Source organism: Eriocheir sinensis, chromosome 13, assembly GCF_024679095.1.
Source record: "Eriocheir sinensis breed Jianghai 21 chromosome 13, ASM2467909v1, whole genome shotgun sequence".
Classification (NCBI taxonomy): domain Eukaryota; kingdom Metazoa; phylum Arthropoda; class Malacostraca; order Decapoda; family Varunidae; genus Eriocheir; species Eriocheir sinensis.
The window spans coordinates 12495473-12520987 of record NC_066521.1 but is presented as its reverse complement, the minus strand read 5'-3'; the positions used below and the strand labels follow the sequence as shown (position 1 = coordinate 12520987).

General features: G+C 42.0%; 1 protein-coding gene and 1 long non-coding RNA gene across 2 annotated transcripts in view; one reads left to right on the top strand and one right to left on the bottom strand.

The window, feature by feature from the left end:
• The window catches only part of LOC126998003 (uncharacterized), a 59636-nt gene extending 40084 nt beyond the window's left edge, over positions 1-19552 (bottom strand). Inside the window, exons 1-2 of the mRNA XM_050859275.1 lie at positions 19461-19552; positions 2225-3924 (exon numbers count right to left, since the gene is read on the bottom strand). Coding sequence (XP_050715232.1) covers positions 2225-3269 — 1045 coding nt within the window. The 5' untranslated portion in view covers positions 3270-3924; positions 19461-19552. The remainder of the gene's footprint in view (positions 1-2224; positions 3925-19460) is intronic.
• Positions 1-25515, top strand: part of LOC126998008 (uncharacterized) — an 83409-nt gene that overhangs the window by 54810 nt on the left and 3084 nt on the right. The window lies entirely within an intron of this gene.

Genomic DNA, 25515 nt, shown 5'->3' with positions numbered 1-25515 from the left:
TACAAAAAGGGTACAGAAGAAGAGGCCAGAAAGAGTGATGCGTTTGGGTGAGAGAACAAAGCAAAGTGGAAAAACAAGCCCGGCACTCGCTGCTCCTACAAAAAGGGTACAGAAAAAGGTGGCGGAAAGTATGATTTGTTAGGGTCAGAGAGGCGTCATGCTTCTCCTCCCTTGCTGCGATTTCTTCCCCTGTTGTTCTGCTGTGCCTGAAGACTTGTAGCTAAAAAAATAATAACCTCTTCATAAAACTGGATATACGCCTAGCAATAAGTATATAACTCGTAATTAACGTTTATATGTTTTCATAATTAAAATGTTTACATGAAACGGTTGACCTTAATTAGTAATGCAGAGTGACATCCCAGAAACTGTAGGATAAGTTGTAGCAGACAAAGAACCAGGTGGTGAAATTAAGTTAAACCATTTGCCGGACCAGGAGGAAGACAAGGTGAGGTGGAGCGCGTTGGGAAAGGCCTTTATCTTGCAGTGAACTTGTAATGCGTCATCATCATCTTATAATTTATAAGTCTGCTACTGAACAAACCAACGATATCCACCTCTCTCTGTCCGATGTTACTGCACTCCATCCTGCACTTGCAAATGGTCTTCACTTTCATCTCCACCTGGTCCTCTGCTTGCCCTGACTTTACAATTTCTGGGTTAGCAGGTGGAGAGATGAAATTAGAGCACTTGCCGGAGCAGGATGGCGTACTAACATCAGACACAGTGGTGGAGAACGTTGGAAAGGCTTTTATTATGCAGCGAACTTAGAATGGCTGAAGGCCTGGTGATTAACTGTAGCTTACGTGAAATAAATCTCTTTACTCAGTCACGGCTTACCTGGGTGTTAATTGCAGGGAACGAGGGAAGAGAGGCACCTGTCTGAGATAATGCCAGTGAATGCATAAGTAATGACCACGCTAACAGGTCTACCTCACAGACACGTTTGAAACATGTCTCGAAAATTGTTATATCAAGATTCACCCGGAGAATTAATCGTGAGAGTTGGGTGAAGATGAGACGCATTAAGAGAGAACGAAGTGAAATTATGAGAAGTGAATTAAATTATTATTACGGAATATTACATTAGTTCACCTTTGAGCTGCACCTGAAGGCTCTCCATCTTAACCTTGATTGATTATTTACCTGGCAACGTCTAGTGGGACAGGTAACGAGGCGTACCTGTGTGCTCCATTATACGAGAGAGAGAGAGAGAGAGAGAGAGAGAGAGAGAGAGAGAGAGAGAGAGAGAGAGAGAGAGAGAGAAAGCAGTGATGAGGTTACATGATGAAGTCCGTGAAGCGTAAAATTTGTGTTCATAATTATTTAGTTCAAGGAAAGAGTGAAGGAGGAAGAGGAGGAGGAGGAAGGAGGAAGGAGAAAAGAGAAAGGAGAAGCGAGAGAAAAGAGAGTAAAGAGAGAAAGGAAGAAGAAGAAGAAGAAGAAGAAGAAGAAGAAGAAGAAAGTAAAAGAAAAAGAATAGAAAATTAAGAGAGGCGATGAACAAGAGAGAAAGGAATGCAGAAAGAAAGAGAAAGAAAAAAGAAAGGAAAGAAATGAAAATGGAAGAAACTAAAGCAAAGGAAAATGGAATAGAAAGAAAAGGAAAAGAATAAAAAAAGGCAAAAAGAAAACGAAAAGATATAAAAAAGAAAACCAAAACAAAACAGGAAAAAACAGGACACGAATAAGAGAGAGCCGGCGTACAGAAATAGAAACCCAGAAGCAACACACGCACAAGGCGATGACCAATTACTTCCTTACTGCCGAGCCGCGTCATTGTCGGGCACGGAGAAGAAATACCTGCTGCGAGGGAGGGTGAATAGCCCAAGCCTCCGCGGGACAGACCTCTTAGTGCGCGGTGACGGAAGGCGCAGCTCAGAGCCTCGCACGACCCGGCTATTTTTACCGTAGACTGAAGACACTAGAGACCTTTGTATGGAGCCTAGAGCTACCTGGTGAGCCTCCTTCTTGTGCCTCATTAACCTGCACACCTGTCGCGCTTATTAATTTCCCTCTCGCTCGCTCTGTCCCTTTTTTTTTTTTACCATACTCTCATTGAAAGATAGATGATAAGATAGATAGATGAATAGATAGTAGAGTTTATCACCCACAATGGAAACTTGGGTACTACAAATAAACACACACACACACACACACACACACACACACACACACACACACACACACACTCAAACACAAACAAACAAGCACTCCTACTCACCACACTCGGCCATCAGGGAGGCGCACAGGTCCCTCAGGTGATCGTCCTCAAGGTGACTCTCCAGGTAGTCGTCCTCCACCTCGACGGAGCTCGCGTGGAGGTTGATCTTCGGCGTGACCTTGAGGCTCCCCGACACCCTCACTTCGGGGAGCATCACGGCGCGGGTCTCGGGGCTGTCGTGCATGTCGTGTGTGTCTGTCTGCTCCGCTAAGTCAATATCCGGAACTGTCTCCTCTGCAGCGCCCACGGAAGCAAGGATTGGGTGGCTGCAGGTTCCGGCATCCTTTTCCTCTTCCTCGACTTTATTTTCCTGGCATGGCGACGCTTCCTGAGTTTCCCCTCTCGCCGCGCTACAAGAAGTGACGGAGTTTCTTCCTTCGGTTTCCTCAGCATCTGGAGCTTTTTCAATGGGTTTCTCGGGCGCGGCGCTGTCGGTGGAAGTTTCGCTCTTGTCCGTAAAACTTCCTTGCGTCGCTTCGTGGGTTTCTTCGCCGTGTGGGAAGTTTCTGTTGACGTCGGGGAGGTTCGGCGTCTCGGCACACTGCAGAATGTCCCCGTCCTCGTCAAAGCTATAGATCGGGGCGCACGGGAGGTCCATCTTGGGTAGGCGTCGATCTCGCGCCTCTTCCTTCTTGTCCTCTGCGTCAGGCAACTGGGAACTGTTGGCATGAGTCTTCTGTTGTGTGTCTCTCATTGCCTTATCGTCCCTGTCAGACAAGAGACCGGTGCTTGAGGTATTTGTGTCCCTTTTCTCATCCTCTTTCACCTTTTCATTAGGCAAGAGACGTGAGGTTTGTGCGGCTGTTTGTGTGTCTGTTTGCGCTTCCTCTGTCTCCTGGATCCCTCCGCTCACCCTTCCTTCAGCCTCCTTGTTGGTGAGCCTGACGGGCGGCTGGCGGAGGGGGAGGCCGGAGAGTCTGTTGAGGCCGAGGTGCGGGAGTTGGTGCGCCTGGTCCGCCATGACAGCCGCCAGAGTGATGAGCCCCGCGTGACACACCGTCTGGAGGAGCGGGCGGAGAGGGTCTTCCTGGGACGGGCCGCTCATCACACCACCATCCCGGGGGCACCGCGCCACGACACACTCAGGGACGCACGGGCTCGCCAGTGGGTGTAGGACTCGTGGTGTGAGTGTCCTGCGTGGTGGTGTGAGTCCTTGTTTTGGAGGCCTTGTTTCTTGGCTTCTATTTATTGGTTCTTTTTCTCGTTCTAAAGTTCTTGTTGTGTGTGTTTCCTTAGGCCTTTGAGTTCTGAAAGTCTATTGTTTTTTTTATCAGAATTCTAGAATTATTTTATTTATTTATGCATTCCTGGTTCTTAGTTCTTGCTCCCGATTTTCTAGTTCTTGAAGTTTTTGGAAGTGTTTTTGATTCTAGGTTTCAGACTTCTGGAAGTAATGTTTTTAGTTCTGTAAGCCCCTCATGTGTTCATATTTTCAGTTCTTAGGCACTTGGTTTCTAGATATTCATTGTCATTTTTGGGGGGTTTATGAGGGGTTTTTTTTATAATTTTTTTGTTTCCAAGTATCAAAATTCTGTAAGTGTTTTTTTTAGTTCTTTAACTCCCGTAACTGTTCATATTTTCTGGTTTTAAAGTCTTGGTTTCTGGATATTCTTAGTTCTCTTTTGAATTCTAGAGGTGTCCGTAACCCTGTTAGCGAAGCACTTTCCCTCCACCTCTACCTGTGTTCACCTGTTTGTTACCTGGAGGGAAAGAGAAACACTTGATATCTTTACCGCGTCACCTTGCAGCCTTGGCGCCAAGAATATACGGTAATATTGCCGGCATGCTTTTTCCTTTGTTTTTTCTTCCCTTCTATGTTTATGTCTTCCTCTTTTTTTTCCCTTGTCCCGTTGGAACACTCCTTTTCCTTTTTCCCTCCCTCCCTTCCTTTCTTCATTCCGTCCTTCCTTACTTTCTATTCCTGCCATCTCTTTCCTCTTTTCTTTATTTCATCCCTCTTTTCCTTTCTTGATATCTTAATTCGTTAAAAATTACGTTGTGTATTCATCAACATTAATATTGACAATAATAATAATAATGATAATAATAATAATAATAATAATAATAATAATAATAATAATAATAATCTCGTATTGTCGATAGTTTCATATTTATCAAAATATTAATATACGCGCCATTTTCCTGAAATAATTGGAAGTATCTACATGAATTAAATACGAGCCAACCAATAATACCAGACATTACAAACACCCCCCCCCCCCAAAAAAAAAAAAAAGCACGCTAGTAAAGTACGTATTAAACAACTTTCATTTGACCACCAAAGACAAACAAACATCGCGGGGGTCTCTCAGGAGGACAAATAGCAATCCCTTGTAAGTAATGACCGACATTTTCACTAGACTCTTCATCGTATTTCTATTTTGTTGCAAGTATGTGTAGTAGCCTTCCCACCCACCCCATGTATGCTTTCCTCTTCCCTTTTCGTTTTCTGTTCCTCCTTTCTAATTCTACGTCTTCCTGTTTATTCTCCATCCTTCCCTCAGGTAAGGACAGGTAGGGCAAAGCTAAGTGGGTGACCATTGTAGCCAGTGTGACCTATCTTAAAAGTACCCCTTGTAGCGATCTCTCAACCAGTGTGTCAGTAGCGTGAGGGTCATGATAGGTGAGTTAAGGGCCGGGGAAGGACAGGTAGGGCAAAGCTAAGTGGGTGACCATTGTAGCCAGTGTGACCTATCTTAAAAGTACCCCTTGTAGCGATCTCTCAACCAGTGTGTCAGTAGCGTGAGGGTCATGATAGGTGAGGTAAGGGCCGGGCAAGGACAGGTAAGGGAAAGCCAAGTGTTGTTATCACCTGCTATTGATCACACTCGAGTTGACCTTTAGACCACTAGCAACACGAGCGCACCTGCCTCCCTCCCTCCCTCACTCTCTTCCTCCCTTCCTCCCCCCCTTGCCTCTCTTTCAATCACGTTCCCGTCCCTCACTCACTCTAACCTCACCCTTACTACCTCCTATTCTCTCTACCTCTCTCTCCCTCCCTTCCTTACTCACTAACCTCTCCCTCCCTCTCTCACTTCCTCTTCCCTTACTCACGAACCTCTCCCTCCCTCTTCCTCCCTTACTCACTAAACTCACCCCCCATCCATAACCTCCCTCTTCCTCCTTCCTTTACTTCTCTCTCCCTCACTGACTCACGAACCTCTCCCTCCCTCCCTCCCTTATTCACAAAACTCTCCCCCCCTCCATTACCTCCTTCCCTTATTTATCTCCCTTACTGACTCATGAACCTCTCTCCCTCTCACTCACCTCTCCCTTCCACATTTACTGACACCCTTTCCCCTTCCTTACTCCCTTACTAACCTCTCTCCCTTCCACCCTCCTTCCCTTGCCTCCCCTCCCTACCTTACTCACTTCCCTTACTCACCTCTCCCTCTTCTCATGTCCTAATAACCCGTTCACTTCCCTCTACCTCCCTTCACTCTCCCTTGCCTTCCTATTACTTCCCTCCTCTTCCCTTCTTTTTCCCCTTTTTTCTCCCTTATTTTCCCTCTCCTTCCCTCCTTTTTCCCTCTCTCCCTTCCTCTCTCTCCCTCTCTCTCTCTCTCTCTCTCTCTCTCTCTCTCTCTCTCTCTCTCTCTCTCTCTCTCTCTCTCTCTCTCTCTCTCTCTCTCTCTCTCTCTCTCTCTCTCTCTCTCTCTCTCTCTCTCTTCACTATTATCTCTGCTTCTCTATCTCCATTTCTTCACTTGCCAATCCATTCCTTCACTGTCCAACCTCTCTCTCCCTCTCTTTCCCTCTCTCTCTCTCTCTCTCTCTCTCTCTCTCTCTCTCTCTCTCTCTCTCTCTCTCTCTCTCTCTCTCTCTCTCTCTCTCTCTCTCTCTCTCTCTCTCTCTCTCTCTCTCTCTCTCTCTCTCATTAAGGTAATATTTCAAAGAGTTTTTTACGTTTATTAAATATAATGACTCGCTCCAAAACTGTGAGAGAGAGAGAGAGAGATGTCGGTATACATACTCATATCTCTCTCTCTCTCTCTCTCTCTCTCTCTCTCTCTCGGACAAAGGCACTACAGTCTCCTCTCTCCATTCTGTATCAAGAGCCTCCCCTGAACTACGCCTTTTCCTCTTTGTCTCTTCCTCCTCCTCCTCCTCCTCTTGCTTATCTCCTCTTTGGCCTCCACCGTCGCTCCCTCCCATTTCTCCTCTTTTTCCTCTGTTCTATCACCCCATAATTCACTCTCCCTCCTCCTCCTCCTCCTCCTCCTCCTCTTGGTCCTCCTCCTCCCATTGTTCCCGTTGACACAGTTTTTACCTCCGCCTCACAAGGGAAAGTTGTGAATGCGCGCGAACACACAAACAGCTTGGAATAATATGATGATGTTTACTTATATTATTTTTTTTTTTATATATTTATTACGAAAACAGTGAAGGGAAAGCGAGAAAAAATTACCTGCTTTCTCTTAAATATAAAAAACGGATGATAGTGGTTTTTTTTCTTGTTTAGTTAGACGTTCTCACAGATATGCACTTTCCTTTCTAGTTTTGTTTTATGTTTTTGTCTGTTTTAATCCCTTGCGTGGGTTTAAGCTGCATTACGACGTGTTTATGATCCTCAAAAATACGTGTTTCTGCTTCCTTTTTAATTATTCTTCGGCGTAAATTCTTGCACAGTCTCTCCTTTTCTTTTTATTCTGTTTTCTTTCCGTGTGTGTGTGTGTGTGTGTGAGAGAGAGAGAGAGAGAGAGAGAGAGAGAGAGAGACTTCATTCAATTCTCCAGCTTTTAAGGGAAGACTTTATTAACCTTCTTTTCTTTGGTTCTCATTTCCTTTCTCTCTCTCTCTCTCTCTCTCTCTCTCTCTCTCTCTCTCTCTCTCTCTCTCTCTCTCTCTCTCTCTCTCTCTCTCTCTCTCTCTCTCTCTCTCTCTCTCTCTCTCTCTCTCTGTGCTTGTTTGGATATTCAATTACCTCATTACTTCTTTTTACCTTTTTCCACCTGCCTCTTTTATCCGCTAATTAGTTCATGTGTTTATCCGCCTTTTTAATGAGCGAATCCGGCGTGTCATCCGTCCCTCGCGAGATTCAGTATTTCATTTTTCTTCACAAATTTTCCACCGGTTCATCTTTGCATTGCCTGACCTTGCCTTATCTTACCTTGACCCTACCTATCCATATTCCCACCTTACCCTCACGTTATGTTAAATTACCCTACCTCTACCTTACCTGTTTATTTTGTTTTGTTTTGTATCGCCTGACCTTACCTTATCTTATCTTGCATTTACCTGACCCTACCTATCCATATTCCCACCTTACCCTCACCTTACGTTAAATTACCCCACATTTCCCTTATCGGTTTATCTTTGCATCGCCTGACCTTACTTTACCTTACCTTGTATTTACCTGACCCTACCTATGCATATTCCCACCTTACCCTCACCTTACGTTAAATTACCCTACCATTACTTTACCAAATCATCATTCCATCGCCTACCTTAACTTGCTTTTCGCTTGGCCTTACGTACCTACACACAGAAAGAAAATAGAATAAAAAGAAAAGGAGAGACTGTGCAAGAATTTACGCCTAAGAATAAGAAAGAAAAAGCAGAAACACGTATTTTTGGGGCTTATGAACACGTCTTAATGCAGCTTAAACCCACGCAAGAGAAACAAAACAAACAAAAACATAAAACAAAACTAGAAAGGAAAGTGCATCTGTGTGTGTGAGCGTCAAACTAAAGAAAAAAAACACTATCATCTTTTTTTCATATATAAGCGAAAGCGGGTATTTTTTTCTCACTTTCCCTTCACTGTTTTCGTAATACTCCATATTCCCACATTACCCTCGCCTTACGTTAAATTACCTTACCTTTACCTTACCTCTCCTGAACTTACCTATCCCTCCTCTTACCTTACTTTACTTTACCTTGCCCTACCTTGCCTTGCCTGTCTCATCTCTCCCTATTCTTTCCTTTCTCTAACCTTACCTTACCTTACCTAATCTTGCCTCACCTCTCCTTACCCATCTCTCCTCTTACCTTACTTTACTTTATCTTGCCCTACCTTGCCTTGCCTGTCTCATCTCTCCCTATTCTTTCCTTTCTCTAACCTTACCTTACCTTACCTAATCTTGCCTCACCTCTCCTTACCTATCCCTCCTCTTACCTTACTTTACTTTACCTTGCCCTACCTTGCCTTGCCTGTCTCATCTCTCCCTATTCTTTCCTTTCTCTAACCTTACCTTACCTTACCTAATCTTGCCTCACCTCTCCTTACCTATCTCTCCTCTTACCTTACTTTACTTTACCTTGCCCTACCTTGTTATGCCTTGCCTGACTCATCTCTCCCTATTCTTTCCTTTCTCTATCCTTACCTTTCTCTAACCTTACCTTACCTTACCTAACCTCGCCTTATCTCTCCTTACCTATCCCTCTTCTTACCTTAATTTACTTTACCTTGCCCTGCCTTGCCTTGCCTGTCTCATCTCTCCCTATTCTTTCCTTTCTCTATCCTTACCTTTCTCTAACCTTACCTTACCTTACCTAACCTTGCCTCACCCCTCCTTACCTATCCCTCTTCTTATCTTAATTTACTTTACCTTGCCCTACCTTGCCTTGCCTGTCTCATCTCTCCCTATTCTTTCCTTTCTCTATCCTTACCTTTCTCTAACCTTACCTTACCTTACCTAACCTTGCCTCACCCCTCTTTACCTATCCCTATTCTTACCTTACTCTCAATTTACGTTACCTTACCTTTTCTGACCTTACCTATCCCTGTTTTTACCCCATTCACCTAACCTTGCCTTTTCTCTCCTTACCTATCCCTAGTCTTACTTTACTCCCAATTTACGTTACCTTGCCCTACCTTACCTCGTCTGACCTTACCTACCCCTATTATTACCCCATTCACCTTACCTTGCATAAACTTACCTAACCTTGCCTTATCTCCTTACTTATCCCTAGTCTTACCTTACTCTCACTCTACGTTACCTTACCTTGACTGATCTTACCTACGCCTATTTCTACCCCACTCACCTTACCTTACCTTGCCTTGACTCACCTGATCATACCTAACCCATATTCTTACCTTACTGTCACTTTACGTTATCTTATCTTACCTTGCCTCACCTGACCCTACCTTTCCTTTTTGTTCCCTTTTTTATAACTTTTGCTTTACATCACCTTTTTGTTACCTCTCCTTTCCTATCGTTTATTAGCATTGCCTCGCCTTTTGTTTCGCCTCTCCTGATTTTACATTATTCTATTCCTACCGATATTGCTTCCTAGCTGTTTACTTCCCATTTTCCTGTTATTTATCCTCTCCTATCCTTATATAACTGAAAAACTAAATGGCACCTGTATCTTTTGGGTAAATAGTTAGAACAGAAGGTTAGAGTTTTGTTGTTTTGTGATTAATGGGAGCCAGTAATTCATTTTTATCGGCTTTTTATATCATTCAATTAATCAGTCAGTCAGTCAGTCATGCAAGCTGTCAACTAGCCCGTGGTGTCATGCTGAATTTCTTGCCTGGTTTAGTTAATTCACTGGTTATCTCAATTTGCGTATTTTTATTCTCTTTCTCTCTTTTTCTCTATTTATATATCGCTCTATCTATCTATTCATCTTTTACTGCCATTCATCCTTTCCCTTCACCTTTTTTACTTTCCCTTTCTTTCTCTCTCTCTTTTTCACTCTATGTATTTCTCTTTCTGTCAATCTTTTACTGTCATACTTTTTTCTCTCTCTCTCTCTCTCTCTCTCTCTCTCTCTCTCTCTCTCTCTCTCTCTCTCTCTCTCTCTCTCTCTCTCTCTCTCTCTCTCTCTCTCTCTCTCTCTCTCTCTCTCGCGGAAGGGCAAGTGGGCGGGGCTTACCTTCGCGTGACAAGACTCATTCCCATTCCTGACGCGTGACCGACTTCGGGAATTTAGGATTTTTACGAGAAATCCGTCCGAGTGTTAGAGGTCGTTTGATGTGATTTATTTGTTTGTTTGTTTTTTGTATATGGTTTTCTCCTGTGTGTGTGTGTGGGGGGGGGGATCGTGTGTGTGTGGGGGGGGAGGTCGTGTGTGTGTGTGTGTGTGTGTGTGTGTGTGTGTGTGTGTGTGTGTGTGTGTGTTGGGTGGGCTGTTTTTTGTTGTTATAGTTGTTGTTGTTGTGGTTGTTATTGTTTTTGTTTCTTGTTCATATTTTTGTGTTACTTTTCATATTTTTTTCATGACTTTGTTTCTTTTATTATTATTATTATTATTATTATTATTATTATTATTATTATTATTATTATAATTATTATTATTATTATTATCATTATCATCATCTTCATCACCATCATCATAATTATCGACGTAATGTCTTTTTATGACCTAATTTCATTATCATTGTTATCAGAACTATACGGTATGACCTATCTTTACTTTCATCATCATCATCATCATCATCATCATCATCATCACCACCACTCTTACCTCCCCTTCAACCGCACCTGACCTCACGTTTCATTTCTTTTTTTCTACCTCCTCCCATAACGAGATGTTTTTTCCAACCTTTACCGGCGGAAGAAATGAAAATGTAGATTCAATTTATTTTTTGACGTCTTCAGAACTGTCCATTTCACTATTGATCTTCCTCTCCCCAAGCTTTCTGAAGTACCACTCTCTCTCTCTCTCTCTCTCTCTCTCTCTCTCTCTCTCTCTCTCTCTCTCTCTCTCTCTCTCTCTCTCTCTCTCTCTCTCTCTCTCTCTCTCTCTCTCTCTCTCTCTCTCTCTCTCTCTCTCTCTCTCTCTCTCTCTCATCACCGTCACCATCTGAAGCCTTAATAAAAGTCTCAATTTTCCGTGCCTTTTCCTCCTCCTTTACGTCCCTCCCTCCCTCCCTCCCTCCCTCCCTCCTTTCGTCGCTTCCTCTCTCGGCTCTTTTTTCTCATCGATATTTTCTGGAAACATGTGACAACAAGGTATTATTAGGTGACAAGATTATTACCTTTTCTTATTATTATTTATTATAGAAGTAGTAGTAGTAGTAGTAGTAGTAGTAATAGTAGTAGTAGTAGTAGTAGTAGTAGTAGAAGTAGTAGTAGTAGTAGTAGTAGTAGTAATAGTAGTAGTAGTAGTCTAGTAGCAGCAGTAGTTGTAGTAGTAGTAGGAGGAGGAGGAGGAGAAGGAGGAAGAAGAAGAGGAAGAGGAGGAGGTCGATGAGGAGGAAGAGGGAGAAGAGGAGGAGGAGGAGGTGTCATTATCATTATTATTGTTATTATTATTGTTTTTATAATCGTTATTATAATTGTTATTACCATCATCATAACATGATAATTAAAACTCTCCTCAGTTTCAATCCCTCCCGTGAAAGGATTTTATTTTCTTCTCTTATTAGATTTCCAACCTTTCATAAAAACACCGCTCTATTTTTGCCTTATAATGAACGTGTAATAACATAAACGTTTTCTATTTGCGATAAAAACAGCGTAGCCCAGACCAACACAACGCAACCAGCTGAACCTCTCCTCGTCCTCCCACCTAACCTAACCTAACGTAACCTAACGTAGCCCAGACCAACACAACGCAACCAGCTGAACCTCACCTCTTCCTCCCACCTAACCTAACCTAACCTAACCTAACGTAGCCCAGATTTACACAGGACAACCAGCTGAACCTCTCCTCGTCCTCCCACCTAACCTAACCTAACCTAACCTAACGTAGCCAGACTAACAAATTACAACCAGCTGAACCTCTCCTCGTCTTCCCACCTAACCTAACCTAACCCAATGCAGCGTAGCCCAGACTAACACAACCAGCTGAACCTCTCCTTGTCTTCCCACCTAACCTAACCTAACCTAACCTAACCCAACGCAGCGTAGCCCAGACTAACACAACCAGCTGAACCTCTCCTTGTCTTCCCACCTAACCTAACCTAACCTAACCTAACCCAACGCAGCGTAGCCCAGACTAACACAACCAGCTGAACCTCTCCTCGTCTTCCCACCTAACCTAACCTAACCTAACCTAACCCAGCGTAGCCCAGACTAACACAACACAACCAGCTGAACCTCACTTCGTCTTCCCACCTAACCCAGCGGAGCACAACCTTCCTTAACGTTGCTGAGCTTTCAACAATGTATTCTAACCTTCACCAAACTTATTTTAACCTAGTCTAAAATTAGCCAACCTTACCTAACCTACTGGAACTTCGAATTATATAAACAAAACCTGATTACACTCTACCGAACCTTACCTAACTTAGCCTAACACAAACTTACCTTACTTACCTAACCGTACGGAACTATGAATAATATATTAATTTAACCCTAATCAGACCTAACCGAACCTATACTAACGTAGCCTAATATTATCCAACCTTGCATTACGTAATTAGCTTTTACCAAATCTATGCTAACCTATTTTAACATAATCCAACCCTACCCAACATAATCACACCTTACTGAACTTAACCTAACCTAATTTAACATTATCCAACCTTACCTAACACAATTAAACCATACCCCATTTTATACTAACCTACTTTAACATAATACAGCCTTACCAAATATAATACAACCATACCCAACCTAACATATTCAAACAATATTCAACTTTACCTACCCTAACAAAACTTTGAATAATGTAGCCTAATCTCAGTCAAACTTTACACACAATCTAACATAATCTACTTTAATATTAACCAATGTATCATAATCCAACCTTACTGAACCTTACCTAACCTACCCTAACATCAACCAACCTCACCTAACCTAACCTACCATAACATTATCCAACCTAACCTAATCTACCCTAACCAACCTCACCTAACCTAACCTAACATTCACCAATCTTACATAACCTCACCAACCTAACCTAACATTCACCAACCTTACATAACCTCACCAACCTAACCTAACATTCACCAACCTTACATAACCTCACCTAACCTAACCTAACATTCCCCAACCTTACATGACCACACTAACCTAACCTAACATTCACCAACCTTACATAACCTCACCAACCTAACCTAACATTCACCAACCTTACATAACCTCACCAACCTAACCTAACATTCACCAACCCTACATAACCTCACCAACCTAACCTAACATTCACCAACCTTACATAACCTCACCAACCTAACCTAACATTCACCAATCTTACATAACCTCACCAACCTAACCTAACATTCACCAACCCTACATAACCTCACCAACCTAACCTAACATTCACCAACCTTACATAACCTCACCAACCTAACCTAACATTCACCAACCTTACATGACCACACCAACCTAACCTAACATTCACCAACCTTACATGACCACACCAACCTAACCTAACATTCACCAACCTTACATAACCTCACCAACCTAACCTAACATTCACCAACCTTACATGACCACACCAACCTAACCTAACATTCACCAACCTTACATGACCAAACCAACCTTACATAACCTCACTCCGTCACTCCACACCTGAGCTTACGTGGCCAAAGACTTAATTAACTTCACCGGTCGCAAAAGGTTAAGGAAGCACGAGTTAAGCGAAGTGAATCCCCTCGGGTTTAATCAGCCGGGGTGCGATCCGATTCCTTTCCTTCCCTGTTCTTGTAGTCTTGAGGTTGATTAAGTAAGAGGTGAAGGTGTGGTGTGTGTGTGTGTGTGTGTGTGTGTGTGTGTGTGAGAGAGAGAGAGAGAGAGAGAGAGAGAGAGATGAAACAGAGGGAGAAGTAAGCGGTTTATGAATATTGAAGGGAAATTCATGACACACACACACACACACACACACACACACACACACACACACACACACACACACACACACACACACGAGGTCTGATAAAACTAACCATTCATAATATCATACTCGATTAAATGATGATTACAGTTAATATTCTCTCTCTCTCTCTCTCTCTCTCTCTCTCTCTCTCTCTCTCTCTCTCTCTCTCTCTCTCTCTCTCTCTCTCTCTCTCTCTCTCTCTCTCTCTCTCTCTCTCTCTCTCTCTCTCTCTCTCTCTCTCTCTCTCTCTCTCTCTCTCTCTCTCTCTCTCTCTCTCTCTCTCTCTCTCTCTCTCTCTCTCTCTCTCTCTCTCTCTCTCTCTCTCTCTCTCTCTCTCTCTCTCTCTCTCTCTCTCTCTCTCTCTCTCTCTCTCTCTCTCTCTCTCTCTCTCTCTCTCTCTCTCTCTCTCTCTCTCTCTCTCTCTCTCTCTCTCTCTCTCTCTCTCTCTCTCTCTCTCTCTCTCTCTACTTGCTGCATCGAGGAGAAAGGAAGTGAAGGAAGGACAAAGACGAAGATAGATAGATAGATGGATAGATCAATAGAGAGGGAGAGAGGGAGAGAAAGAATGTATGACTAAAATATAGAAAGACAGGGAGATACATAGATAAATAGACAGCGGAAAAGAAGAGTAAGGCAAAGAGAAAGGGTGGACGGTAGTAAAAGATGAATTGATAGATAGATAGACAGAGAGAAAGAATGCATGACAATAAAAAAAGACAGACTGAGAGATACGTAAAAGATTGAGAGAGAAAGAAAAAGATAGAGAAAAAATGGATGACAATAAAAGATAGAGAGAGAAGAAAGGAATGAGAGAAAGAAAGAATGGATGATAGTAAAAGATAGACAAACAGAGATAGATAGAGAGGGAGTGAGATAGAAAGAAAGTAGAAAAGAAAGAAAGAAAAAGAATGAGATTAATGGCGGTAAAATATAGAGAACAAGAGAGAGAGAGAGAGAGAGAGAGATGGGTCTGTGGTGGTTTCCATGTCACTTGCTTGATTGATTTACGAAACTCACGTGACACTTCCTTCTTCCTCCTCCTCTTCCTCCTCCTCCTCCTCCTCCTTCATTTCCACCTGTCCAACTCGTACTTTTTTTCTTTTTCATCTATTTCGTTATTCAAGACTTTCTCCTCAACTTACCTTCCCATTCTTCCTTCTCTTCGTTATCGTTTATCCACTGACTTGTTAACACGAAAAACAAACAGACAAACAAAAAAGGCAAACTGGAGAACAGACACGCGCCACCACAAAGCAATAACAGAAAATGGAACACGAAATAAAAACATGGAACACTGAAAAAAAAATATATATATAACGTGTTTTGAGGCGACGTGCGCAGAGTTGGACAGGAAGGAAGGAAGGGAGGAAGGGGAAGAGGGAGAGGGAGAGGCAGGGAGGAAGGAAGGAGGAAAGAAGAGAAGAGGGAGAGGAAGGAGGAGAAGGGAGGAAGGAGGAAGAGGAGAGAGGGAGAGGCTGGGAGGAAGGAAGGAGGAAGAGGAAGAGGGAGAGAGGAGAGGGAGAGGCCGGGGAGGAAGGAAGGGAGGAAGAGGAAGAGAGAGAGGGAGGGAGGGAGGAAGGAGGAAGAGGAAGAGGAGAGAGGAGAGGCCGGGGAGGAAGGAAGGGAGGAAGAGGAAGAGGGAGAGGGAGCGGCCGGGGAGGACGGAAGGGAGGAAGAGAGAGAGAGGGAGAGGCCGGGGAGGAAGGAAGGGAGGAAGAGGAAGAGGGAGAGAGGGAGAGGCCGGGGAGGAAGGAAGGGAGGAAGAGGAAGAGGGAGAGAGGGAGAGGCCGGGGAAGGAAGGGAGGAAGAGGAAGAGGGAGAGAGGGAGAGGCCGGGGAGGAGGGAAGGAGGAAGAGGAAGAGGAAGGGAGGAAGGAAGAGGAGAGGGAGAGGCCGGGAAGGAAGGAGGAAGAGGAAGAGGGAGAGGGAAGGAAGGAGGAAGAGGAAGAGGAGAGAGGGAGAGGGAGAGGGAAGGAAGGAGGAAGAGGAAGAGGGAGAGAGGAGGGCCGGGAAGGAAGGGAGGAAGAGGAAGAGGGAGAGAGGGAGAGGCCGGGGAAGGAAGGGAGGAAGAGGAAGAGGGAGAGAGGGAGAGGCCGGGGAAGGAAGGGAGGAAGAGGAAGAGGGAGAGAGGGAGAGGCCGGGGAAGGAAGGGAGGAAGAGGAAGAGGGAGAGAGGGAGAGGCCGTGCGTGAGGTCTGTCTGTCTGTTTGTCTTCCCTTCATCCTCTCTCCATCCAGCAATTCAGTATTAGTCAAGGATTAGAGAGAAGAGAGAATTGGTAAGACACGAATTGCAATCTACAAAACCAAAAGAAGTCAGGAAAGAGAGAGAGAGAGAATCCGTGCGTGAATTCTGTCTGTCTGTTTGCCTCCCCTTCATCCTCTCTCCATCCCAGCAATTCAGCACTAGTCAAGGATTAGAGAGAAGAGAGAATTGGTAAGACACGAATTGCAATCTACAGAAGCAAAGGAAGGCAGGAGAGAGAGAGAGAGAGAGAGGGAGAGAGAGAGAGAGAGAGAGAGAGAGAGAGAGAGAGAGAGAGAGAGAGAGAGAGAGAGAATGTATGTCAGCAATAGATAAACAGACAAATACATAGATAGATAGAAAGAGAAAAATAAGGAAGAAAAATAAATGATAGTAAAAGATAGAACGATAGATAAATAGATATAGATAGATAAAGAGAGAGAGAGAGAGAGAGAGAGAGAGAGAGAGAGAGAGAGAGAGAGAGAGAGAGACCATGCCTGAGTTCTATTTGTCTGTTTGTCTCCCCGTCTCCTCTTTCCGTCCCAGCGGTTTAGCGACAGACAGGCGATCACTATTTTCCCACGCGATACGAAGGTAGGAATAGAGATAGAGAGACGGTAATCATAATCTCTCTGTCTATTTCTCCGTCTACTCTTTCCATTCCAACATTTCATAATTAGACAGACTATCACTGTTATCTCAACCATTAGAGAGAAGAGAAAATTCGGATGATAATAAGGTTGGAATGGAAACAGACAGACTAATCATGATATGTCCGTCTGTTTGTGTCCCTGTCTACTGTCTCCGTCCCAGAAGCTTAGCGACAGACAGACAATCAGTATTTTCTCACACATTAGACAGGAGATGAAAAAACGAAGTTGGAAGAATAGGGAAACTAATCTCCATCTGCTCTTTCCTTTCCACCATTTCAGCTTTAGACATACGATTGCTATTTTAGAAGAGATAATTAGAGTTAGAGAGAAGAGATAATTAGGAAGAACAGAGAAACTAATCACGATCTGTCTGTCTGTCTCACCATCTCCTCTTTCCACCATTTCAGCTTTAGACATACGATTGCTATTTTAGAAGAGATAATCAGAGTTAGAGAGAAGAGATAATTAGGAAGATGCGAAGGTGGAAGAACAGGGAAACTAATCACGATCTGTCCCTCTGTCTGTCTCTCTATCTCCTCTTTTCTTTCCACCATTTCAGCTTTAGACATACGATTGCTATTTTAGAAGAGATAATTAGGGTTAGAGAGAAGAGATAATTAGGAAGAACAGAGAAACTAATCACGATCTGTCTGTCTCTCCATCTCCTCTTTTCTTTCCACCATTTCAGCTTTAGACATACGATTGCTATTTTAGAAGAGATAATTAGAGTTAGAGAGAAGAGATAATTACGAAGATACGAAGGTAGGAATGGGAACAGAGACGGTACTTAAGTTTGTTTTTCTCTCTGTTTCTCTCTCCATATACTCTTTCCGTCCCACCATTTTAACAGTAGACAATCAATCAGTATTTTCCAGGATTTAAGAAGTAGAGATAATTTGACGGAGTGGAATTGCAGGCTAGATGAAGAAGGAAAAAAGTAGGAATGGGAATGAAGAAACGGTTATAATGTCCTGTCTGTCTATTTTTCTCTCTCCCCATCTCTTCCCGTCCCACCACTTCAACGCTAGACAGGTTACCAACATTTTCTCAGGAGTTAAGTGAAGGTAATTAGTCTGAGTGAAAAAGTAGGAATGGGAAGGAAGAAACGGTAATGATGGTCTCTCTCTCTCTCTCTCTCTCTCTCTCTCTCTCTCTCTCTCTCTCTCTCTCTCTCTCTCTCTCTCTCTCCATTTCCTCTTTCCGTCCCACCACTTCAACATTAGACAGGCGATCAGTAATTTCTCAGGAGTTAAGTGAAGGTAATTCTGAAGATGCTAATTACAATCTAGAGGGACAAAGGAAGGAAGGAATGTGAGTAGGAATGGGGACAGGCAGATCGGGTTCGTGCTCTGTCCATCTGTCTGTCTATCTGTCTGTCTGTCTCCCTATCCTGACCCAACTTTCAGACGTCGCTCGATAACCCTACTTTGTCACAAGTTAGGGAAAGAAGATAATTAGGAAAACTGGGACTGCAATGTAGAGAGGAAGGGAGAGAGAAGGCACGAGTGTTGTTCTCTGTCTGTCTGTCAGTCCCTGTCTCCCTTTCCTGTCCAAACTTTTAGACATCGAGGAATAGCACTTTTTTGTCACGAGTTTGAGAAATAAAATAATTAGTGAAACAGGAATTATAATGTAGAGACGATGGAAGAAAGGAAGGGGCAGAGAAGGTACGAGTGTTCTTCTGTCTGTCTATCCTGTTCAAACTTGAAGACATCGAATTAGCTTTTTTTGTCACGAGATCGAGAAAGAAGATAAACAGGAAAACAGGAACTTCAATATAAGGACGAAGGATAGGAGAAAGGTACAGAGACGGTGGATGTTCCCTGTCTGTCACTCTTCCTGTTTCTCTTTTCTGTCCAAACGTTTAAACGCCGCGGTACAACACTTTTATCACAAGTTGGGAAAAGAATATAATTAGGAATACTGGAATTGCGCAGAGGAGAGAAGGGACGGAAACAGAGAGACCGCGCTGGGATTCTGTTTACCTGTCTGTCTGTCTCTCCTCCCGTCTCTCCTCCCCGTCACAACTCATATGCCGAAGAGTAACACTTTATCACTAAGGAAGGAGGATCATTTGGAAGACTCGAATGGCATTAAACGGAAGAAAGGGAAGGGGAAGAAAGGAAAGGAGAGAGAGAGAGAGAGAGAGAGAGAGAGAGAGAGAGAGAGATCGCGTTAGTGTTTTCTCTACCTGCCTGTCTCTCTCTCTCCCCGTTCCTATACCCCTGTCACAACTCGAAGACACTCAGAAATACCACTTTACCACGAGGGAGATTTGAATTACAATAAACGGAACAATGAAAAGGGGAAGAAGTGAGAGAAGAGATACACCGTGTTAGTGTTCTCTCTCTGTCTCTCTGCCTCTCCCTGTCTTTTCTTCGCTTCACAACTCTAGACATCGAAGAATAACATTTTTTGTCACGAGAAAAAGATAATTTGACAATGAACGGAAGAACGGAAGGATGGAAAGGGGACGAAACGAAGAGAGAGAGAGAGGTGCTGTTAGTGTTCTGTCTATCCCTCCATCTCTCTCCGTCTACTCTCCCCGTCCCAGTAGGTCAGCGTCGCGGGGTAGACAGACGGACGGGCACTAACACACACACACACACACACACACACACAAACACACTGGTGGCAGCGGCGCGCGGAGGTGCTTCTCGGTTCGCGGTCACGGGTGGACTGATGCTGTCGCGGCGTGTTCCTCTCCCTCCTGCCTGCCTGCGTGTGTGCGTGACTGTGTGTGTGCGTACGTGTGTGTGGTGGAGGGTGGGGGAACGGGGGGGGGAGGGGTAGTGTGTGTGTGTGTGTGTTTCGATCTCGGATTGCTCGCCATACATCAGCGCCCGTCCTTCATTCTTTCTTGCTTTCCTTCACTCTCCTCCTCCTCCTCCTCCTCTTCCTCCCTTTTCCTTCTCCTCCTTTTACTCTTTTCGTCTCCCATTCCTTCTTTCTTCCTCCCCTTCACTTTCCTCTCTTCCTCCTCTTCCTCCCTTTTCCTTCTCCTCCTCTTCCTCTTTCCGTCTCCTATTCCTTTTTTCTTACTGCTCTCCTTCACTTTCCTCCTCCTTTTCCTCCCTTATCCTTCTCCTCCTCTTCCTCTTTCCGTCTCCTCATCTTCCTCTTCCTGTCTCCATGTTTTCCCTTTCTCTTTTATTCCTCTTTTTTCTGGATGCGGATCACGTTCATCTTTTCCCTCATATTCATTCTTGTCTTCTTTCTTTCTTCTTCTGTCTCCTCTCAGCTTCTTTTCTCTCCATGCCTTCCTTTCTTCTCCTCTTATGCCTCTTCCTCAACTATTTCTCTTTTCTCTTGTCGACTCATCTTTAGCCTTTCTCCTCTCCTCCTCCTCGTCAGCTTATGTCCAGCTCCTCTGCGTTTTCTTCCTCCTCCTACTCCTCCTCCTCCTCCTCCACCACCACCACCACTCTCTCTCTCTCTCTCTCTCTCATCAATCTATCTTTTACTGCCATCCATCCTTTCTCTTTTCCATTTTCTCTTTCTTTCACTTTCTTTCTTTCTATCTATCTATTTGTCAATCTTTAACTGTCATACTTTATCTTTCTCATTTTTTCATTCTCTCTCTCTCTCTTTCTCTTTCTCCATCGCTTCTATCTATCTCTGTTTTATTGAGGTACATCCTTTCTCTTTTCCTCTTTCTTTCTTTCTTTCTTTCTTTCTTTGCTTCTCTCTCTCTTTATGTGTATATCTCTAGCTGTCAATCTTTTATCATCATATTTTCTTTTTCATTTTATTTTATTTTATTTTTTCTCATCAACCTTTTATATCCATACATCCTTTCTCTTTTCCTTTTCCGCTTGTGTGTTTGTCTCCTTTCTTTCTTCTCTCTCTCTCTCTCTCTCTCTCTCTCTCTCTCTCTCTCTCTCTCTCTCTCTCTCTCTCTCTCTCTCTCTCTCTCTCCCCCTCTCTCCCTCCTTCCCTCTCCCTCTCCCCCCCTTGCTTTGAAGTGCCCACGCGTCTTCGGTCTATCTACCCACGCAAGACGCTCCCGTGACTACGCATCTCTCTCTCTCTCTCTCTCTTTCTCTCCCTCTCTCTCCCTCTTTCTGTCCCTCCCTCCCGCTTACGCCTCTGCAGCACCAAGGCATGTGGGCGTAAATGCGTGTAGGGGAGACGAGGCAACAGGTGGCTTTGTCCGTTTGTTTATGGGTGTTTGAGCGAGAGAGAGAGAGAGAGAGAGAGAGAGAGAGAGAGAATGGTTAAATGAGTGAAGACGGTGGAAGAAAAAAAGTGCTAATTAAGTAAAGAACATAAAAAGGAGGGGAAAGGGAAGGAACAGATGAGGAAGGAGGAGGAGGAGGAGGAGGATTGTGTGAGGGGAGGAGCTAAAGGTAAGTCTGTGATGAATGCTTTGTATGTGTGTGTGTGTGTGTGTGTGTGTGTGTGTGTGTGTGTGTTGATGCCCTGGAGCTATATAGTTCGTTTGTTCACTTATTTTTACTGATGTTAATACTGTTGAAAATGACGATGCTGATGATGATAGTGATGACGATGCCAGTGTTGTACTTCGTTGTCATTCCTTCCGTCATCGTTATGTGTTATTGAGGTTGTTGTTATCGTTGTTGTTTTTTGTTATAGTTGTTGTTGTTATTGATGGTGGTGGAGATGGTGATGTTTGCTCTGTCATTGTTTATCTCATCTATCATCATTATCATTACCATCATCATCACTCTCTCTCTCTCCTTCCCTCCCCCCCTCCTCCACGTCCAGGTGTTTTACCTCAGAACAGGTAAATGGTGTTGTTAATTTGGTCATTCACCTGTTAAGGACGATTAATTAAAACTTGAAATTGAAAGGGACGTGGGCGCTGTGCTAATAGATGTCGGACAGAGAGAGAGAGAGAGAGAGAGAGAGAGAGAGAGAGAGAGAGAGAGAGAGAGAGAGAGAGAGAGAGAGAGAGAGAGAAGTAAAGAAAAGGAGAAAGAAAGAAAGAGTGATTGGGAAAGAGAGTTACGTAAAGAAGAGCGGAAAGACAGAAAACGAAACAAAAGATAAAGTGAACGGCAAGGAAAGATTCATATGGTGAGAAAGGAAGAGAAACAAGTAAAGAAAACAGAAAGGAAAAGAGACAAGTAAAGAAAACAGAAAGGAAAAGAGACAAGTAAAGAAAACAGAAAGGAAAAGAGACAAATAAAGAAAACAGAAAGGAAAAGAGACAAGTAAAGAAAACAAAGGAAAAGAGACAAGTAAAGAAAACAGAAAGGAAAAGAGACAAGTAAAGAAAACAAAGGAAAAGAGACAAGTAAAGAAAACAAAGGAAAAGAGACAAGTAAAGAAAACAGAAAGGAAAAGAGACAAGTAAAGAAAACAAAGGAAAACAGACGAGTAAAGAAAACAGAAAGGAAAACAGACAAGTAAAGAAAACAGAAAGGAAAAGAGGCAAGTAAAGAAAACAAGGAAAAAGAGACAAGTAAAGAAAACAGAAAGGAAAACAAACAAGTAAAGAAAACAGAAAGGAAAACAGACAAGTAAAGAAAACAGAAAGGAAAAGAGGCAAGTAAAGAAAACAAGGAAAAAGAGACAAGAAAACAGAAAGGAAAACAGACAAGTAAAGAAAACAGAAAGGAAAACAGATAGGTAAAGAAAACAGAAAGGAAAAGAGGCAAGTAAAGAAAACAAGGAGAGAGAGACAAGTAAAGAAAACAGAAAGGAAAACAGACAAGTAAAGAAAACAGAAAGGAAAACAGACAAGTAAAGAAAACAGAAAGGAAAACAGACAAGTAAAGAAAACAAGGAAAAAGAGACAAGTAAAGAAAACAAAGGAAAACAGACAAGTAAAGAAAACAGAAAGGTAAAGAGACAAGTAAAGAAAACAAGGAAAAAGAGACAAGTAAAGAAAACAGAAAGGAAAACAGACAAGTAAAGAAAACAGTAAGGAAAACAGACAAGTAAAGAAAACAGAAAGGAAAACAGACAAGTAAAGAAAACAGAAAGGAAAAGAGACAAGTAAAGAAAACAAGGAAAAAGACAAGTAAAGAAAACAAAGGAAAACAGACAAGTAAAGAAAACTGAAAGGAAAACAGACAAGTAAAGAAAACAGAAAGGAAAAGAGACAAGTAAAGAAAACAAGGAAAAAGAAACAAGTAAAGAAAACAGAAAGGAAAACAGACAAGTAAAGAAAACAGAAAAGAAAACAGAAAGGAAAAGAGGCAAGTAAAGAAAACAAGGAAAAAGAGACAAGTAAAGAAAACAGAAAGGAAAACAGACAAGTAAAGAAAACAGAAAGGAAAAGAGACAAGTAAAGAAAACAAGGGAAAAGAGACAAGTAAAGAAAACAAAGGAAAACAGACAAGTAAAGAAAACAGAAAGGAAAAGAGACAAGTAAATAAAACAAGGAAAAAGAGACAAGTAAAGAAAACAGAAAGGAAAACAGACAAGTAAAGAAAACAGAAAGGAAAACAGACAAGTAAAGAAAACAGAAAGGAAAAGAGACAAGTAAAGAAAACAAGGAAAAAGAGACGAGTAAAGAAAACAAAGGAAAACAGACAAGTAAAGAAAACAGAAAGGAAAACAGACAAGTAAAGAAAACAGAAAGGAAAACAGACAAGTAAAGAAAACAGAAAGGAAAACAGACAAGTAAAGAAAACAGAAAGGAAAAGAGACAAGTAAAGAAAACAAGGAAAAAGAGACAAGTAAAGAAAACAAGGAAAAAGAGACAAGTAAAGAAAACAGAAAGGAAAAGAGACAAGTAAAGAAAACAGAAAGGAAGACAGACAAGTAAAGAAAACAGAAAGGAAAACAGACAAGTAAAGAAAACAGAAAGGAAAACAGACAAGTAAAGAAAACATAAAGGAAAAGAGGCAAGTAAAGAAAACAAGGAAAAAGAGACAAGTAAAAAAAACAAGGAAAAAGAGACAAGTAAAGAAAACAGGAAGGGAAACAGACAAGTAAAGAAAACAGAAAGGAAAACAGACAAGTGAAGAAAACAGAAAGGTAAAGAGACAAGTAAAGAAAACAAGGAAAAAGAGACAAGTAAAGAAAACAGAAAGGAAAACAGACAAGTAAAGAAAACAGAAAGGAAAAGAGGCAAGTAAAGAAAAGGAAAAAGAGACAAGTAAAGAAAACAGAAAGGAAAAGAGACAAGTAAAGAAAACAGAAAGGAAGACAGACAAGTAAAGAAAACAGAAAGGAAAACAGACAAGTAAAGAAAACAGACAGGAAAAGAGGCAAGTAAAGAAAACAAGGAAAAAGAGACAAGTAAAGAAAACAGAAAGGAAAAGAGACAAGTAAAGAAAACAGAAAGGAAAACAGACAAGTAAAGAAAACAGAAAGGAAAACAGACAAGTAAAGAAAACAGAAAGGAAAAGAGGCAAGTAAAGAAAACAAGGAAAAAGAGACAAGTAAAGAAAACAGAAAGGAAAACAGACAAGTAAAGAAAACAGAAAGGAAAAGAGACAAGTAAAGAAAACAAGGAAAAAGAGACAAGTAAAGAAAACAGAAAGGAAAAGAGACAAGTAAAGTAAACAAGGAAAAAGAGACAAGTAAAGAAAACAGAAAGGAAAACAGACAAGTAAAGAAAACAGAAAGGAAAACAGACAAGTAAAGAAAACAGAAAGGAAAACAGACAAGTAAAGAAAACAAGGAAAAAGAAACAAGTAAAGAAAACAGAAAGGAAAACAGACAAGTAAAGAAAACAGAAAGGAAAAGAGACAAGTAAAGAAAACAAGGAAAAAGAGACAAGTAAAGAAAACAGAAAGGAAAACAGACAAGTAAAGAAAACAGAAAGGAAAACAGACAAGTAAAGAAAACAGAAAGGAAAAGAGACAAGTAAAGAAAACAGAAAGGAAAAGAGACAAGTAAAGAAAACAAGGAAAAGGAGACAAGTAAAGAAAATAAAGGAAAACAGACAAGTAAAGAAAACAGAAAGGAAAAGAGACAAGTAAAGAAAACAAGGAAAAAGAGACAAGTAAAGAAAACAGAAAGGAAAACAGACAAGTAAAGAAAACAGAAAGGAAAACAGACATGTAAAGAAAACAGAAAGGAAAACAGACAAGTAAAGAAAACAGAAAGGAAAAGAGACAAGTAAAGAAAACAGAAAGGAAAACAGACAAATAAAGAAAATAGAAAGGAAAACAGACAAGTAAAGAAAACAGAAAGGAAAAGAGGCAAGTAAAGAAAACAAGGAAAAAGAGACAAGTAAAGAAAACAGAAAGGAAAACAGACAAGTAAAGAAAACAGAAAGGTAAAGAGGCAAGTAAAGAAAACAAGGAAAAAGAGACAAGTAAAGAAAACAGAAAGGAAAACAGACAAGTAAAGAAAACAGAAAAGGAAAACAGACAAGTAAAGAAAACAGAAAGGAAAACAGACAAATAAAGAAAATAGAAAGGAAAACAGACAAGTAAAGAAAACATAAAGGAAAAGAGGCAAGTAAAGAAAACAAGGAAAAAGAGACAGGTAAAGAAAACAGAAAGGAAAACAGACAAGTAAAGAAAACAGAAAGGTAAAGAGGCAAGTAAAGAAAACAAGGAAAAAGAGACAAATAAAGAAAACAGAAAGGAAAAGAGACAAGTAAAGAAAACAAGGAAAAAGAGACAAGTAAAGAAAACAGAAAGGAAAACAGACAAGTAAAGAAAACTGAAAGGAAAACAGACAAGTAAAGAAAACAGAAAGGAAAAGAGGCAAGTAAAGAAAATAAGGAAAAAGAGACAAGTAAAGAAAACAGAAAG